The 17,277-nt window shown below is 45.8% G+C and overlaps 1 protein-coding gene across 2 annotated transcripts in view; it reads right to left on the bottom strand.

Annotated features, from left to right (window-relative positions):
• Rab3b (RAB3B, member RAS oncogene family) overlaps nucleotides 1-17,277 on the bottom strand; it is a 65,201-nt gene that overhangs the window by 38,246 nt on the left and 9,678 nt on the right. Inside the window, exons 1-2 of one of the 2 annotated variants that reach the window (XM_057784634.1) lie at nucleotides 15,111-15,132; nucleotides 14,256-14,483 (exon numbers count right to left, since the gene is read on the bottom strand). In XM_057784634.1, the coding sequence (XP_057640617.1) occupies nucleotides 14,256-14,483 (228 nt within the window). In that variant the 5' untranslated portion in view covers nucleotides 15,111-15,132. Of the gene's footprint in view, nucleotides 1-14,255; nucleotides 14,484-15,110; nucleotides 15,133-17,277 lie in introns of those variants that run through there. The other variant, XM_057784633.1, reaches the window with a different exon arrangement.

The following is a 17,277-nucleotide window of genomic DNA, read 5'->3' on the forward strand; positions in this document are numbered from 1 at the left end:
CTGGAGGAAAACTGTGGCTCAAGGGGGAAGGAGAGAAATCCCCTGGACTTGACCTCCTACCCATTGGGGCCTGAGCTCAGAGCCTCTGCATCATTCACAGAACCGGCAGACTTCACAGAGGAAGGTGAGAGGCACAGGAGCACAGAGGATGAGCATCTTCCAGTGGTCACCTGGCAACCCAGGTGAGGGCAACGGTGTAGGGGAAGGACGCAGCCGCAGGAGGAAGGCCTTTCAGCTCCCTGTACTCCCACCCCTTCCCTTAACAACACATCAGGCAAGATCCAGGGAAGCTTGAGAACCCCGGCCTTCCACAGCAACTGGACAGAGCCCTGCTGTGTCCCGATCTTCACTGGAATGGAGGAAAAGCAGTTAGATTCCCATCTAATTTCTAGTCTTTCTGCTGATGACTCAACCTTCTCAAACTCATGGCTTGTAATCCTAAAAGCGACAGTGGCCATCTCAGACCAGTCACACAGCACAGCCTAACAGAACAGTCAGCACGGTTCCTGCTCCTTCCCTCACTGTGTAACTTTACGCTGGATTGCTGAGCATCTGTTCCGAACATGGCACTAAGGTCTTTCCTTGGAGGGTCTTGTTGGGCCTTCACTAAATACTAAGAAGTTGCCGTTGGTATTTGTCCTGCCTTATGGTCAAAGTAACTAAAAATCAGACACTGCTGGTGCCGGGTGTCCATTCTACTTGGGCTGCAGCTGAACTAACTGAGCCCCATGTCATCTTGTATCAAACATTCGGCAGCTCCTGAGGGCAGTAGTCCACCCCCAATAAATATAATTCTGAATATTTTCATCATTTACTGAGTGTTTTACTAAAACCCTTAGCTTTTGTATGTGTGTGTGTATGTGTGTATGTGTGTGTATGATGCACCTCAGGCAAGTGTGTACAGCATGTGGTGATTTGAATAAGAATGGTCTCCATAGATTCACATGCCTGTTTGAATGCTGGTGGGTTGTGACCCCTTTTTGGGGTCAAAGGACCTTTCACAGGGGACATATATCAGATATTTACATTACATTTATAACAATTGCAAAATTACAGTTATGAAGTAGCAAAGAAATAACTTTATGGTCAGGGGTCACCACAGCATGAGGAACTGAATTAAAAGGTCACAGTATTAGGAGACTACTGCATCACATGCTAACTTAATCAAGTTATATTCCTACACACCAGCGTTGCTCCACCTGTGGGGCTGAACCATCTGTGAAGCTGGAGGAGGACGGGGAGGCTGAGAGACAGGGGAGCTAAGAATCCAAGAGATGATAAGATGGAATGCATAATGTGTCCTTTCCTGGGAGTATTTTCTTGGAGGTTCCAAATTTTAGCCATGTCTGTGTGTCCCTCAATCTCCTGTGAGGTCCCCAGGGTATCCTGGGCGGTGAAGAGTGCAGACATCAGTGGGAGGCAGCGCTAGCTGAATCCCAGCTGCGCCATTTATTCATCTCAGGAAGACCTGGTGAAAGCTCTTCTCTGTTTCCTTAGCCGCCATATGTTTAATTCAGGGGAAGGGTCCATAGAGGATAAAGGCAAGAAAAGCACCTGCCAAATGTTTACCGGCAGCACAATAAATAGAATCCTTTTTAAATGTTTTTAACCACGTGCATATGTGAGTACAGGCGTCTGCGGAGTCCAGGACCCCCTGAGAGCTGGAGTTACAGACCAGTGTGAGCTGCCTGCTGTGGGTGCTGGAACCCACACTCAGACCCTCTGCAAAAGCAGTGAAATCTCAGACACCGAGCAATTTCTCCACCCCCAATAAGTATAATTCTTAATCTTTTCATCACTTCCTGAGTGCTTTACTAAAACCCTTAATTTTTTTTAGTGTATGTAGTGTGTGTGTCTGTGTGTGTGTCTGATGCATCCCAAGCAAATGTGTGGAGGTCAGAGGACAACTTCTGTAGTGATTTGAACAAGACTGCTCTACATAGACGCACATACTTGTTTGAATTCTTGAATTCTTGGTTAACAGTTGGTAGAGCTGGAGAATGTGTGTCACTTGGAGTGGGCTCTGAAGTTTCAAAAGTCCAAGCCAGACAGACACTGGTTCAAATTTGGACTCTGAAACTTACCATTTACCTTTGTGAACTCGTGTAAACGACCGAACTCCTGTACGCCCTCACTTACTCAGGCAACAACAGCCCCTGCCTCCAGAGACTGTGGATGAAGTGATGGAAGCGCTGAGCACAGTGCTGGCGAAGAGCCAACAGTCAGCTCCCAGCAGCCTTGTGGGAGGTTTTGTTAACCCATCTTCAGGTGAGGGCATCTTACATAAACAGCATCTGCTGTGTATCGCCACAATTATGGATGTGTTACACGGAGAGGGACAGCAGGTGCTCAGGACAAGAAGAGCCCTGCTGCTGCCTCCAGGGCTCTGAGAGCACAGATCAAGAGAGAGCAAGACCGCAGGGCGGTGGTGGCGCACGCCTTTAATCCCAGCTCTTGGGAGGCAGAGGCAGGCGGATCTCTGTGAGTTAGAGACCAGCCTGGTCTACAAGAGCTAGTTCCAGGACAGGCTCCAAAACCACAGAGAAACCCCGTCTCAAAAAACCAAAAAAAAAAAAAAAAAAAGAGAGAGAGAGAGAGAGAGAGAGCAAAACCCCCACCCCAACTCACACACAAGCACGTGTGGTCAGTCCTGGGGCATCTGTCTGCATTATGAGAGGCTTCATTTGGCCTCTTGTCTGTCCAGGTCAGTCATGGCAAGCCCGAGCGTCCTAGGCCACCCCTTATCACTGGAATCTGCCACCCGGCTCCTAATATTCTCTTAAAATCTTCCGTTCTAGCCTTATCCCTCCCCTCTTTTTGTCAACAACTTCATCTAAGTGTTTCCTTCCCCTGCTGGCCGCAATTGAAACCCAGCTCTAAGGACACGCCTTCCTCCAAAGCCTCCATATTGCTGATTGCTTCCTTTCTCATCACCCTTGCATGGCTAAGTCGAGAGGTGAGATAGATGTTGCTTCTCCCTTCTGCTTGCAGCTTCTCCCTGCTGCTTGAGGCTTCTCCCTGCTGCTTGTGGCTTCTCCTTGCTGCTTGCAGCTTCTCCCTCCTGCTTGCAGCTTCTCCCTCCTGCTTGCAGATCATTCTGCTTCTCTCCTTCACAAAGCAAAACAATCCCCCCCCCCCGCCAGCTTTGCATCTCATATCATGAGGCTATGCTACCCACTGATCCCTCTGTTGGCCAGTGAATAGCCACAGGTTCACCTGCCTGCCTCCATAATTCTCAGCGGTTGGAATCCACCAAGATGAGCTTTCCAGCATCTTGGACTCATTTTCTGGGACTCCTGCAATGATGCTGTTCTCTAACCCCACCTCGGCTACCCTAGGTCACACCGGCACCTCATCATTAATAGCAGGAATTTTAAGCCTCCCATCCTAAAACCACTAGGACCATTGTTGCCCACTTCTCAGGTCCATTTCAACCATCTTTATCCCCTACCATCTCTTCACGGTCCCTCAGTCCCATGTCCTGCCTCCCTCTCTGTCAATCTGGAATCCTGGTGTCAATTATAACAATGACTTCTCTGCCCATATGCCTGCCCCTGGCCCCATGAGCTCTTTGCTGGCCTGCCATACTCAACAAAACCACCTTTCTCAAAACCAGCTCTTTGCCTATTCTGTGCCTGTATCCATGAAGCAAACACAAGTGTGCTTCAGACTCATGACTACATGAACGCCAGTGTATTAGCATTCATTTCAAGGGAAATCATGAGGCTAATTGGCAATCAGATCACACTCCCCAGTCTGTTCACCCCCCCACCTTCCTCCATGGTGTCCTCTCTCTCCAAATCTCTCATTTCTTCCTCCTACCCTGACTCTGATGCCCCTTATTCAAAAGAACGTCTACCAGCTCACTCACCCCTAAACTGCACCTGTGCCCAAGCCTTCCGCTTTCTCCCTGCTTGCTGGGGACACACTGTGTACCCCCAGCAAGCACTGGTCCTCTGTTCCTGAACTCATGCAGCTCCAGGATACTGTTCCAGGAGTTTTCCTTCCATCCTAGGTTTCTGCTTCTTCTTCTTTTTTTTTTTTTTAAACACGTATTGTCTCCCAGACTTACCAGGTTTTCATCCCAATTACCAAAACCGCTTGTATCCAGGTTACTAATAACCTCCGTTTTGCTAAGCCCTATGGTCTTCTACCGTCGTATATATAACCTCTTAATTCCATGTAGTTGAAATTCCTTCCCCTTTAAAACTGTCCTTTCTCAGCTGCCAGGACACTGCATTTTCTCTTTCTTAATCTCCCTTGCCAATGCTTCACCTTCCTGGAATTATTTATTATTATGTTTTTTGAGATAAGATCTCATGCAGCTCAGCATCAAGCATACCATGTAGCCAAGGATGACCTTGAACAGATCCTCCTGCCCCCACCAGAGTGCTGGGATTATAGGTGAGCACCACGACATATAATTTCAGATCTTCCCCCTCACTCCCTTGCTGATCTTCATCTGTTTCCTAGTTTTAAACACTTATTCATTTATGGTGCTGAGGACTGGATTCAGGGACTCCTGAGTCTTAATTTCAAATACTGCCTATGTGGGAATGACTTGTTCATTTATCTCTGCAGCCAGGACTTCTGCCTTAAGCAGCTGAGTCACTAATTCGGCGGCTTATTCCCTATAGCTACTTGGTTATCTACAGCTGAATCCAATTTAATATTTAATATTACCGGATTGAGCCCTGTCTTGTCTCTCCAAACCCTGATCTTCCTATGGCCTTCCCCGCCCAGTCAGAGGCTTCTCCAACCTCCTAGGTCAAGTCACTATTATTCTGGCTTCCATTACTGAAAATCTTACTCAGTTCTCCCTGATTTTTTTTTTCTTAGTTCATCCTAATTCACTCTTTTGTTTGTTTGTTTTTTGTTTTTGTTTTTCGAGACAGGGTTTCTCTCTGTAGCCTTGTCTGTCCTGGGGCTCACTCTGTAGACCAGGGTGGCCTCGAAGTCAGAGATTCACCTGCCTCTGCCTTCTGAGTGCTGGGATTAAAGGCGTGCGCCACCCCCCAGCCCAATTCACTCTTAAAACAGAACTCATACTGTCTCGGAGAGATCCTGCTAAACATGAAGTGGGAGTGGTGAAGGGTGCTGAATTAGTGAGGATGATTACACAGCTTTGTGACTATGTCAACATCACTGAAGCTTTCTCAGGGCTTCAGAGATGGCTCAGTGGTTAAGAGCTCTTGTTGTTCTTGTAGACAACCTGAGTTCATTTCCCAGCAACCACCAGATGGAGCAGCCCACACCTTAAATCCCACCCAGTACATGGGAGGCAGAAGCAGGCAGAACTCTATGCGCTTGAGACCAGCCTCATCTATGTAGTAAGTTCAAGGCCAGCCAGAGCAATATAGTGAGACCCTGTATCAAATTTGTTTTAAAATCACTGAACTGTATACTTTAAATTATCATAGTTTTAGAACAGTTAGGCATGTAAGAGGTCCTCAAAAGCTTTTGCAGGCCTTGAGAGATGGCTCAGTGGTTAAGAACACTTGCTGCTCTTGCAGACAATCTGAGTTCAGTTCCCAGCACCCACGCACTGGCTCACAACCACCCTAACTGCAGTTCTAGAGGCTCTGATGCCCTCTTCTGACCTCCACGGGCACCAGGCACGCATATGGTATACATACATATATGAAGCCAAAACATTCATACACAGAAAATAAATAAACCTAAAAAAATTAGGCATTAAAAAAACAAAGCTCTTGCAAATGTCCTTGCCTCTCCCTGTAAATCCTCTCCCTGACACAACCCTAAGATTCTTGTATTCGTTTGTCAAGATGTGGTACCAATGGACCCCAGTAGTGGAGCCTTCAATGATCTTCCCAGGAAGAAGTAGCTCTTCACATGTGTGTAGTTACTCATGTATGTGCATGCACATTGTGTGTGGAAGCCAGATGTCGATGCTGTGTGACTTCTTCTATCACTTTTTTTTCTTATTCTTTGAGCTAGAGTCCCTCACGGAACCTTGAGCTCATCAGTTCGTCTAGGCCAACTGACCAGCCGGCTACAGACATCTCTCTTTCTCTGGGGAGTTCTGGGAGACATCTTCCCAAGCCCAGTTTTCACATGTGTACACCAACTCAGATTCTCTCCTGTGTGCAGCAGTCACTGTGCCGTGTGCGCCAGCCCCCTAGTCCCAAACCCCCATCTCTTTATCTGATAGAATATATTATTTTATATTTATATTGCTTGTTTGCCCTCTGTGGCAGTGCTTAGCCCATAGAAATGCTTATAATACATATTTATTGAATGAATAAATGTTCAAAGGAAGCTTAGCTTATTTTTTTTCACACTAGTTAGGGCGGATGAAAGATGATCAAAGTACCACCCCCAATCTATCTTGGGGACTATCTCAAATAGTCAATTGGGATTGCTGGTTAATTTGTTTACAGATTCCAAAGGTAAACTATGCCTGCAATTCTGACCTGGCTTCCCACAGTCTTTGTTGTGATTGTAAAATCAGATGAAACCTCCTCTAGCAACTGGCTCCCGTAGGCTTCGGGGAGATGAAAGTGTCAGCATGTCTCTGTAGACACACTGAGAAACTTGCTGCCTAGGAAAATCGATTTTGATTATCGCAAGAGCCAAGTACAACCTGGTACACACGGCTGAGTACAGTGTGGTGCACTCGGCAACAGCCTCACACCATAGAGCCAGAGGAGCTTGCCACCCTGTCAGCCTCCTGGCTCTCCTGTGCTGCCCAGCATCTCCCACAGGTCTCCAGATTAGGATAAGATGTGGCTCTGTGTGTGTGTATGTCTGTCCGTCTGTCATCTGTCTGACTCCACAGTAAGGCTTCAGCAAGCCTGACTTTGCTAAAGCCTTGAATCGCATGCTTTGTCTTAGCTTTCGCATTACTCCCCATCCCTCTGACTCCTACATCTATCTCTAAATTGCTTCCAAATTTAGGGGAAGAAGAAAGGGAGGACCATTTATTGATCTCCCTCGGACCTTAATAAGAACTATTTGTTGACTGTGTGCTCTGAGCAGAGCATTATTGCTTTAAAAATGTCGCCGACAGGGCAGTCAGTGAAGTACCGGAAGTACACAAGTGTCACGGTCACTGAGCACTCTGAGGAATGGGCTGAAAGAAGACGGGAGAGCAGCGGGCTTGGGAACGGGGCAAATGTGCTTAAATGTCCTTTAAGCACGCCGGAGAGGCCAGCCAGTCCTTCCCTGGTTCTGATGTGAACCTATTGCTGCATCCTAAGGCAAGGACCAGGCCTGGAATAAGGGGTGTGATGAAGGTCATCAGATAGCTTTGAAAGCTGTGGATGTGTGAGAGGCTGAATCCCAGCTCCATGTCAAGGGATGAGACTTGAATCACACCTCAGCATTTCCCAGCTTCGAGCTCCAGGCCTGAGGTTCAAACAGGCCTGTTCTTTTCTTCAGGACCCAGAGGACAGATGAAAGAGAACCTTCATCCTGTGCTTAGTTTCTACCCACCCCCACCCACTGCCGTGAAAATTCAAGAGAGTAGGAAGGACACATCCCCAACCTAGCACCACCAAGTCCTGCATTGTTCTCTCTGGGGATAATGGATGAGGATGGTGATGACGTTGGGCACTGTGCTCTCTCGGTTCTCTGGTCACATAGGTCCTTGAGTATTTCCCCTGTTTCCTGAGAAGCCAGTAAATGAGGATCAGAGAAGAAAATCTTCCTGGGGAGGTAGGGTTAGGGGTGGAGCCTACTGAATGAATTAAACAAGGAAATCTGCCACTGAGTCCTGGGTAGAGAACCTGACATCTCTGACCTCAACCATCCCTTTTCCCTTTAAAAAAGATATTTATTATTATTATTTATATTAGAGGGGCAGGGAATATTGTGCTCCTGGGTGCAGGCAGAGGTCAGAGGGCAATTCTGTGGTGGTTACAGCCATGGCTTCCAGAGATTGACCTCAGGTTATCAGAACTCATGGAAAGCACTTTTCACGCTCAGTCATCTTGCCAGCCCCAGCAATCCTTCTTTCAGGACGTGATTACCTGGGCCAGAGGGAAGGTGTGAGATATACAAAGAACTATTTAAAGCAGACACAAGGAGCAGAGAGGTGGCTCAGTAGCTAAAGGCACTTGCTGTGCAGGCCTAATGCTCCAAGTTCCATGCCTGGGACCCGCGTAAAGGTGGAAGGAGAGAACCGGCTCCATAAAGATGTCCTATGACCTACACACACACACACACACACACACACACACACACACACACTACACCATCTGAGTGTTCACATTTGTATCATACAGACATATCTAACAAATAATAATAAATTTTTTAAAACCTTAAGCACATATCAAATGAATTTCCATGACTGACAATGTCCACAGTTCTTCCTAAGGGCCTTTCCTTCCCTTGCCTTGCCTTCCTTTTCCTTCCCTCCTCTCTCCTCCCCTTCCCTCCCCTTCCCTCCCCTCCCCTCCCTTCTCTCCCCTCTCCTTCCCTTCCCTCCCCTCCCCTTCCCCCACTTATTCTTCACAACAACCCATGAAACAAAGACAGCCAGAATTATTTCTCCAGATTTGGGGAATGAGTGCAGGGATGGGGGAACCTCTCACATCACACAATGAGCAGAGATAGAACCCAGGACGCTAGAGTCCTAGATCGACTTTGTCCTTCCGCAGACCTGTGGATTCTTCCCTGACCAGCATATCAACAGGCCACACATAGAGGTGGCAGGAGCTCTTCCTGCTCTCCTCTTCCCACAGGTCTCTCAGGGTTGCTTGGCAACCAGAACCAGCAATAAACGGCCTCTCTCCAGTTGGGTCTGTGGCCCTGAAGGTACTCAAACACATTTGTGTACACTCTGGCTCCCTATTAATGAGGCTCCACCCCTAACCCTACCTCCCCAGGAAGATTTTCTTCTCTGATCCTCATTTACTGGCTTCTCAGGAAACAGGGGAAATACTCAAGGACCTATGTGACCAGAGAACCGAGAGAGCACGGTGCCCAACGTCATCACCATCCTCATCCATTATCCCCAGAGAGAACAAAAACTCCAGTAGTGTGTGGTCCTGCTGAGGGACACTCCTACCCTCCCTTCTCCCCTCTTCCCATGGAGAACAGCTTCCTGAAATGCCTTAGGAGAGCTTACTGGGCTGGAGAAGCTAAATAAACACTTTCTACCTCTCTGGTGAGTCACTAGGTGCCAGTTTAGCACTTCTGCAACTGGGAAGACTTGGGAGGGGACCCAAGAGTCCTTTCTATGTGGACCAGGAGCCAGAACATAAAATAGACCCTCACATGTCTTATATGTGGCGGGCACTGTGCTCTGCTGTGTTTACACTCCTCCACAATCTATAGAGTGTTACAACAGGAGATATTAGGCACTCGTACACACACACAACTTTAAAAATAATCACAGCATGGCACAGGAACTTTCATCTGGCGATAGATCGAGAGAGAGACAGAGACCCAAATTGGAGCAACGGTCTGAGCTCTTAAGGTCCAAATGAGGAGCAGAAGGAGGGAGAACATGACCAAGGAAAACAGGACCACGAGGCGTGCACCCACCCACTGTGACAGTGGAACTGATCTATTGGGAGCTCTCCAAGGCCAGCTGGACTGGGACTGAATAAGCATGGGTTGAAACTGGACTCTCTGAACATGGCGGACAATGAAGGCTGATGAGAAACCAAGGACAATGGCACTAGGTTTCGATCCTAATACATGAACTGGCTTTGTGGGAGCTTAGCCTGTTTGGATGCTCACCTTCCTGGGCCTGGATGGAAGTGGGAGGACCTTGGTCTTCCTGTAGGGCAGGGAATTTGGACTGCTCTTCAGTATCGAGAGGGAGGGGGAATGGATTGGGGGGAGGAGAAGAGGAGGGGGGATGGGGGAGGGGAATGGGGGGAGGGGGCAATGTGTGGGAGGAGGGGGAGGGAAATGGGAAACGGGGAGCAGTTGGAAATTTTATTAAAATAAAAAAAAATAACAGAGGAAAAAAAATAATCACAGCATTTTTTTGTGTGAAAAGTATAGAATATGAAAAAAGTATAGAATGTGTATGTGTTTTCCTTCTTCAAACTTTATAATAAACAGATCATCGAATCTAGTAAATTCCTAAATCTCTCATTTCTAGTCTCCGTGTTACTCTGCCACTATCTCAGTGTAACAGCTGAATGTCTGCGTCCTCCTGAAATCCATACGTAGAAACACTAACTTGAAATGCATCTGCATTTGGAAATGGGACATCTAAGATGTTATTAAATATTAAGGCATAAGTGCAAGACCTTGATTTAGCAGAATTAGTATACTGAGAGACACCAAGAACCTTAACACTCTGTTTCTCTTGCAGAGCTACATAGATGGAAGGGAAGAGGAGTCCTTCGCAACCCTGCCTGGACTGTGATCTCAGACTTGCCTGCACAACTATGAGAAACCCATTTCTGCTGCACCTAGTCTGTGATGTTCATTACTGCAGCCCAAGTAGACTACCACACTGGCTGCCTTAATGGCCTTTTATTGCTGTGACAAAACACCATGACCATGGCAGCTTAGTTTTAAAAAGCGTTTACTTAGGGCTCACAGTTCCAGAGAGGTAGAGTCCATTGCCACCGGGTGGGGAGCATGGCAGCAGACAGGCAGACTTGGTGCTGGAACAGTAGTCGAAGGCTCTCATTTTTATCCACAAGCACAAGGTAGAGAAAGATAACTGGGAACGTGATGAGCTTTTGAAATCTCACAGTCTGCCTCCATTGACGCAGCTCCTTCGGCAAGGCCACACAACCTAATCCTTCACAAACGGTTCCACCAACTGGGGACCAAGTTTTCTAACATTCAAGCCTGTGGGGACACTCTCACCCAAACCACCACACTTGCTTTGAAGCCTTATTATTGTTACTAGTATTAAAGATGTATTATAAATAACCTGCAAAAACAATCACCCAAGCCGGGTGGTGGTGGCGCACACCTTTAATCCCAACACTCGGGGGGCAGAGGCAGGGGGATCTCTGGGAGTTCGAGGCCAGCCTGGTCTACAAGAGCTAGTTCCAGGACAGGCTCCAAAGCTACAGAGAAACCCTGCTTCGAAAAACTAAATAATTAATTAATTAATTAATTAATTAAATAAATAAAAATAAAAAATCACCCAGTAAGATTATCCAGACCCAAAGTCTATACTTCCAATGATTTTGATAGTCAGAATAGCAATTCTGAAGCGGTTACATTTTACATTTTTACTATGACTTATATTTTTATGCAGTTATCCAACACACACATACAAAAAAAACCTAGAAAAAATCCATAACAGAGTGAAAACTAGAAAAACAATTAGTTTTATATCATTTTTCATGACTCCTGTATTATTTAGGTTTAGACCATTAAAAACTATCCAAGCCATTGGGGGACTTTAATTGCCCTTCTCTATAACTTGGTCAATACCTATGTATTTATTTTAAATGGTTTCACAATGTTTAACTGATATATAAAAGTGAATTTAATGTATACAGTTTGGCGGATTTGGATCCAAACCACAGTTCCTTTATCTCATTTCCATCCATCCTTCATCTAAAGCCAGAAATTTTTGTAAGATGAAATTCTGTTTTTGTCAAAACCCTTCCATGCTTCCCCCAATGCTTATCATCAAGGCCTCCAAACATATCCATTTAAGGAAGAGAAGTTCAGGTACAGCATACACATAGATTACATATGCATGCTCTGTGCACAGACTATGTTAAGATATATAAAATGAAATAGGAGCTAGAGAGAAGATTTAGTCTGCAAAGCATTAGCTATGCAAGCCTGGGGACCTGAGGTCAGGTTCCCAGCACTGGGTGAAGCCAGGTGTATACCTGTGATCTTGGCTTTACGAAAGCAGAGAAGGTCCTGGTGCTAGCTGGCCAGCTAACCTTACCAAACTGGTGAGCTCTGGGTCTAATGAGAGACCCTGTTTCAAAAAATGAGGTGGAGAACAAGAGAGGAAGAAGCCTGGGGGTAGCAATATGGGTCAGTGGGTAAAGGCACTCACCTTCTAATGACGTGGGCCCTGATGGCCTGAGTTCGATCCCCATACACAAACAAGAACTCTAGGATTGGAAAGAGGGTTCACATGCCAACCATTCAAGAAAACCCAAGTATGCTTCCCAGCACTAACCTGGGATGTCTTGAAACTGCCTCTAACTCCAACCAGGGAATCTGACTCCCTCTTTTGGCCTCCTTGGGTACTGCATGCTCACATGAACAAACCCACACAGACACAATTAAATATAGTTCTTGAAAATTGAACTCTGGTCTCTATATGTATGCACACATACATGTTGGCATGCACTCACTCTATCCACACAAATATAGACACAGAAAAAAATGAAACAATATTTAAATTTTAATATAAACAGTATAGAAGTTATCATTTTTGCTACATGGAAATCCTTGAAAAAATGTAAGCAAAGCAACGAGATTTGACAAAGTCAGGTCTAATGACTCATCGATTTTACCTGGAAACAGACTGACAATGACCTTGTGCCAAGAAGCTGTAGACTGGGCCGTCAACTACTTTCTTATAGTCACTTGGGGTCATTATACTTAGCATAGTCTCCAATAGGAGGTTTCTTTACAGGACTCTTTAAAAACCACACACCCATTGTGGGGTTTCATTTAGTTAAAACTAAATAGCATAATCAATAAATCTGCTTAAGCCAGGCACATCAAAACTGCAAACGCTCTCAGTACACCAGGGTGTAAGGGAGTCACTACTGCCAAGCCTGCAGACTGGCAGAATGCCTCTTGCCTCAAGATTTTTCAGCTATAGGATAAGTGACCATCTAGTAAAGAAACCACAAAGGAAATCCATGCCAATCTACATAGTTAAAATAAATTCATTCTGCATTAATAGATTTTAAAACAAGCTCTAATATTTTCTTCAGTTCTCTAAGGAGGTATCAGGCATGTGCCATCTGGTCAATGGCAAGAGTTGTCTGTGTTTTATGCAAGGTTTTCCCAACCCACAATCAGCTGCCTATAGCAGACCTCTCTCTCTCTCTCTCTCTCTCTCTCTCTCTCTCTCTCTCTCTCTGTCTTGATCCAGTTTTAAAGTGTTGATCACCTACACACGTGTGCTTTCATGCATTCCTGTGCTGGGGTTGACATCAGATAATATAAGTGAAAGTACCTAGCACACAGTAGGTACTTCCATGTATTCATCAACGCTCATCACAAGGTAGTTAGAACTGCATCAGTGGGTTTCCAGCTCTAGTCTCCTTAAAATCACCTGCTAGCACAGATTTGGGGGTTCTAGCCTGCCTTAAAACTGCCTGCTAGCACAGATTTGGGGGTTCTAGCCTGCCTTAAAACTGCCTGCTAGCGCAGATTCAGGGGTTTATTTCTAGCATTTTGGATTCATTACATCTGTGGTAAGGCCCAAGAATGAATTTCTAACAAATCCCCAAGTGTTGCTGGTGTGGTCGAATCACAACTGGAGAACAAATGAACTAGACAACCTTCAGAGCTTCTCCTGTTTCTAATGGCTTATGATGTTTCAGTCCCTTTAGTAGGGAGTCAATGGACACTCACTCCTCTAGAAATTAATATTTAACATTATTTTAAATGGAAATGTGGTCTGTCTACGATTTCAGACGCGCAATGCGGAGAAAACAGCACATAATTCAGAATTTGAAGATCTGAGTTAAAATGTCACTTTCTAGCTGTGTGGTTGACTCAAGACATGTTAATCTCTGAGGTTTTTATTTCTTCTGTTAAAAAAAAGGGGCTGCTATATTGAAATACTGTGTACCTATAAGTGTAAGTTGCCTTTAATCCCAACACTCAGGGGGCAGAAACAGGTGAATCCCCGTAGTGAGTTCCACACCAGCCAAGGCTAAAAAATGAGACCCTGTCTCAAAAAAAAAAAATGCTGTGTACTTCAAAACATGTCTGTATATTAATATATGAGAAATAGTTTGTAAAAATAGATGTAGACTCTCCAGCAAGATACATGTGCAATATATTATTATACACTTATTAAGTATAATAGACAATAGCATCACATGGTTTGACTATTTCACAAATTTTCAAGATTTCCAGCCACAAGGCTAAACTATTGCTAAGCACTCTGACAAACTTCTCAGATAGGCACAAGTTTTCTTAGTGCCACCAGCAGATAGTAAGAGAAGCTGAGCCTCCAACTTCCAAGACGGTCAGACCTCCATGACCCTTTCCTCCCAGTGTTTGGACCTCTGCGTATGTTCTTTCCACACTCAATCAGTAACCCAGAGAATACTCTAAGGCTGTGTCCTATTCTGCCCACAGGGCCTAGCACTCACCCATATCTGCAGCTTCACACGCTTCTCATGGCGGTAGACTGTCTTCACTTTGAAGTCGATGCCCACCGTGCTGACGAAGGCCGGGGTGAAGGTGTCGTCAGCATAGCGGAAGAGGAAGGAGGTCTTACCAACGCTGCTGTTGCCAATGATGAGCAGTTTGAACATGTAGTCAAAATTCTGGTCAGAGGCATCTTTTACTCCAGTTTTACCCTCAGTTACCGAAGCCATCTGCAAGAGAGGCCTGTGGTTACTCTGGTGTGGCTTGGAGTCACCAGCCTTCTAATGGTCACCGACCATGGCAGAAGAAACACTGCTCAGAGCTTCCCCACCAGTGTTCGCGCCCCAAGTGTTGTCTCAGGATTGGGGTGGAACCCGGCTCCTCCCATTCATTCTTTCAACAAATATTTGCTGAGCACTTTGCTCTGGGGTGAGCCCCTGCTGAGCATAGGGGTGGGGGTTTTCAGGTATGAATCAGACATGGTGACTGATCTCCAGGTCGCTACAGAAAACGACCTAAGAATAGGAAAGCACGATTAGCAGAACAGTAGATAAAGGACAAGCCTGGTAGGCCCTAGTGTACTCTGGAGACCAAGGAGAATCCCCTGTAGGAGGGTGGGCTCGGTACTGGACTAGCTGTCCACCTTCACAAACACTAAACCCTCAGCTCTTTCTGCTGTCCTCCTCGACCACTCCCCCATCCACCTGTGCTATCTTTATATAACAATATGCCAGTGACGTTACAGTAATCAAAAGGCACCACCATATGCTTTCCTTTTGTCCCCACTTTGTGCAACCCTTCCGCCTGGAGTCTTTTCCCTCGAGTGGGTATCTCCTCGTCCTCACAGCACCGCTTACCCTGAGCACAGCAGAGGCACACTCTCCTCTTCCTGTGCTCCCACAGTCCTCTGCTGGCACCTACGTCATTTCAGACTTGTTTACTATTCCTCCTCTCTCAGAATGAGCATCTGGAACCTAATGTACCCTGTTTCTGCATCCCTGGCTTCGAGCTGAAATCCTAGCCTACCGCGACACTCTGAACATATGTGAAGGATTAACAGAGTCACTTCATTATCTCGGGCCCTCACTCTCTTTGTGAGAATGGCAAATGGGAAGAACAGTTTCTTGCATTTTCTCAAAAGACTTGAGAGAGATTTTTTTCTTTTTAATGATTGAGAACCATGCAGTGGTGGCACACGCCTTTGATCCTAGCACTCGGGAGGCAGAAGTAGGTGAACCTCTGTGAGTTAGAGGCAGCATGGTCTACAGAGTGAGTTCCAGGACAGCCAGAGCTGTTACACAGAGAAACCCTGTCTTAAACAAACAAACAAATGATTGACATGGTGTTTGTCTGCTTTCTATTGCTGTGATAAAACACTAACCAAAAGCAACTTGAGGAGAAAAGGGTTTATTTGGCTTACACATCCCAATTCACAGTCCATTGAGGGAAACTGAGGCAGGAACTCAAGGAAGGAACTGAAGCAGAAGCTGTGGAAGAACGTGGCTTCCTGCCTTTCTCCTTATGGCTTGCTCAGTTTGATTTCCTACACAACCCAAGACCACCTATCCAGGGATACCGCCCACAGTGAGCTGGGCTTCCCACATCAATAATCACTAATCAAAAAACTCTGTTCCAGCCGGGCGATGGTGGCGCACGCCTTTAATCCCAGCACTCGGGAGGCAGAGGCAGGCGGATCTCTGTGAGTTCGAGACCAGCCTGGTCTATAAGAGTTAGTTCCAGGACAGGCTCCAAAACCACAGAGAAACCCTGTCTCGAAAAACCAAAAAAAAAAAAAAAAACCTGTTCCCCAAAGACTTGCCTGCAAGCAAATCTTATGAAGGCAGATTGATAGACTCAGTTGAGAGTCCCTCTAGCATAAATAATAAAAATGTAGAGACGAAATTGAGGTTCAACCTGAAAACCAGAAAAACAAGGCAGCTAAGCCACTAGAGAAATCTTACGTCTACCAAGGCTTGGTGACAGCAAACAAACCGGAATAAGCCTCTCTCTTCTCTCATTTTATATTCCCTCTAGTTCTGGGATTAAAGGCGTGTGACTCTCTATGACTGGGATTAAAAGTGTGAGCCACAACCAACTGGATTTGTTTCTGCATTGATCTTGTATAGCCCAGGTGGCCAGAAATCCATCTGTCTCCCAAATCCTGGGATTAAAGATGTGTGCCACCATTGCCTGACCTCTAGTGGCTTTAGCTTTGCCTCTGGTCTTCAGGCAAGATTCATTTATCAAAATACAAATAATATACCACTACTAGTCCCTCTTTCCAGATATATTTAGGATTATGTTAATATGGCAAAAATCAACTGGTTAGCACAGACATCCTTAAAAACTGGTAAATTCACAGAGGTGTGAACATTCCTGATACTTCTATCCTTCAGAGCTGTGATCTGTCCACTCCCTCATTCATCCATTCAGCAAAATGTACTATGTGTCAAGTCTAACACATGCTCCCCTTTCCTCGAACACCTGAATCTACACCCCACAATGCAGCTCTAACCCTGCAATCTAGCACTTGGTTTTAAGACTTCATTTATCTTCTTAGAAAATATTAATTTGTAGTGTGTGTGTGTGTGTAAGTGCGTGCACACGTGTTTGTGTGTGTGTGTGTGACTGTACACACGTGAAAGTCAGAGGACAGCTTGGAGTACACCATGTGGCTTTCAGAGATTGTCTTAGTCACTATTCTATTCTGTGAAGTGGCCCCATGACCAAAGCAACCATTATAAGAGAAAGCATTTAGTAGGGGCTGGCTTACAGTTTCGGAGACGAGCCCATTATCATCATGGTGGGGAGCACAGTGGCACACAGGCAGACCTGGTGCTGAAGAAGGAGCTGGGAGTTCTACATCCTGATCTGTAGGCAGAGAGAAACTCTGGGCCTGGCATGAAACCTCAAAGCCCAAATGGCACACTTCCTCCATAGGCCATACCTCCTAATCCTTCAACTCCTTTCAAAGGGCACCATTCCATGGTCACTATCCATGCTAACACATGAGCCTATGGGGCC

Source organism: Chionomys nivalis, chromosome 11 (assembly GCF_950005125.1).
Source record: "Chionomys nivalis chromosome 11, mChiNiv1.1, whole genome shotgun sequence".
In the NCBI taxonomy this organism is placed as follows: Eukaryota; Metazoa; Chordata; class Mammalia; order Rodentia; family Cricetidae; genus Chionomys; species Chionomys nivalis.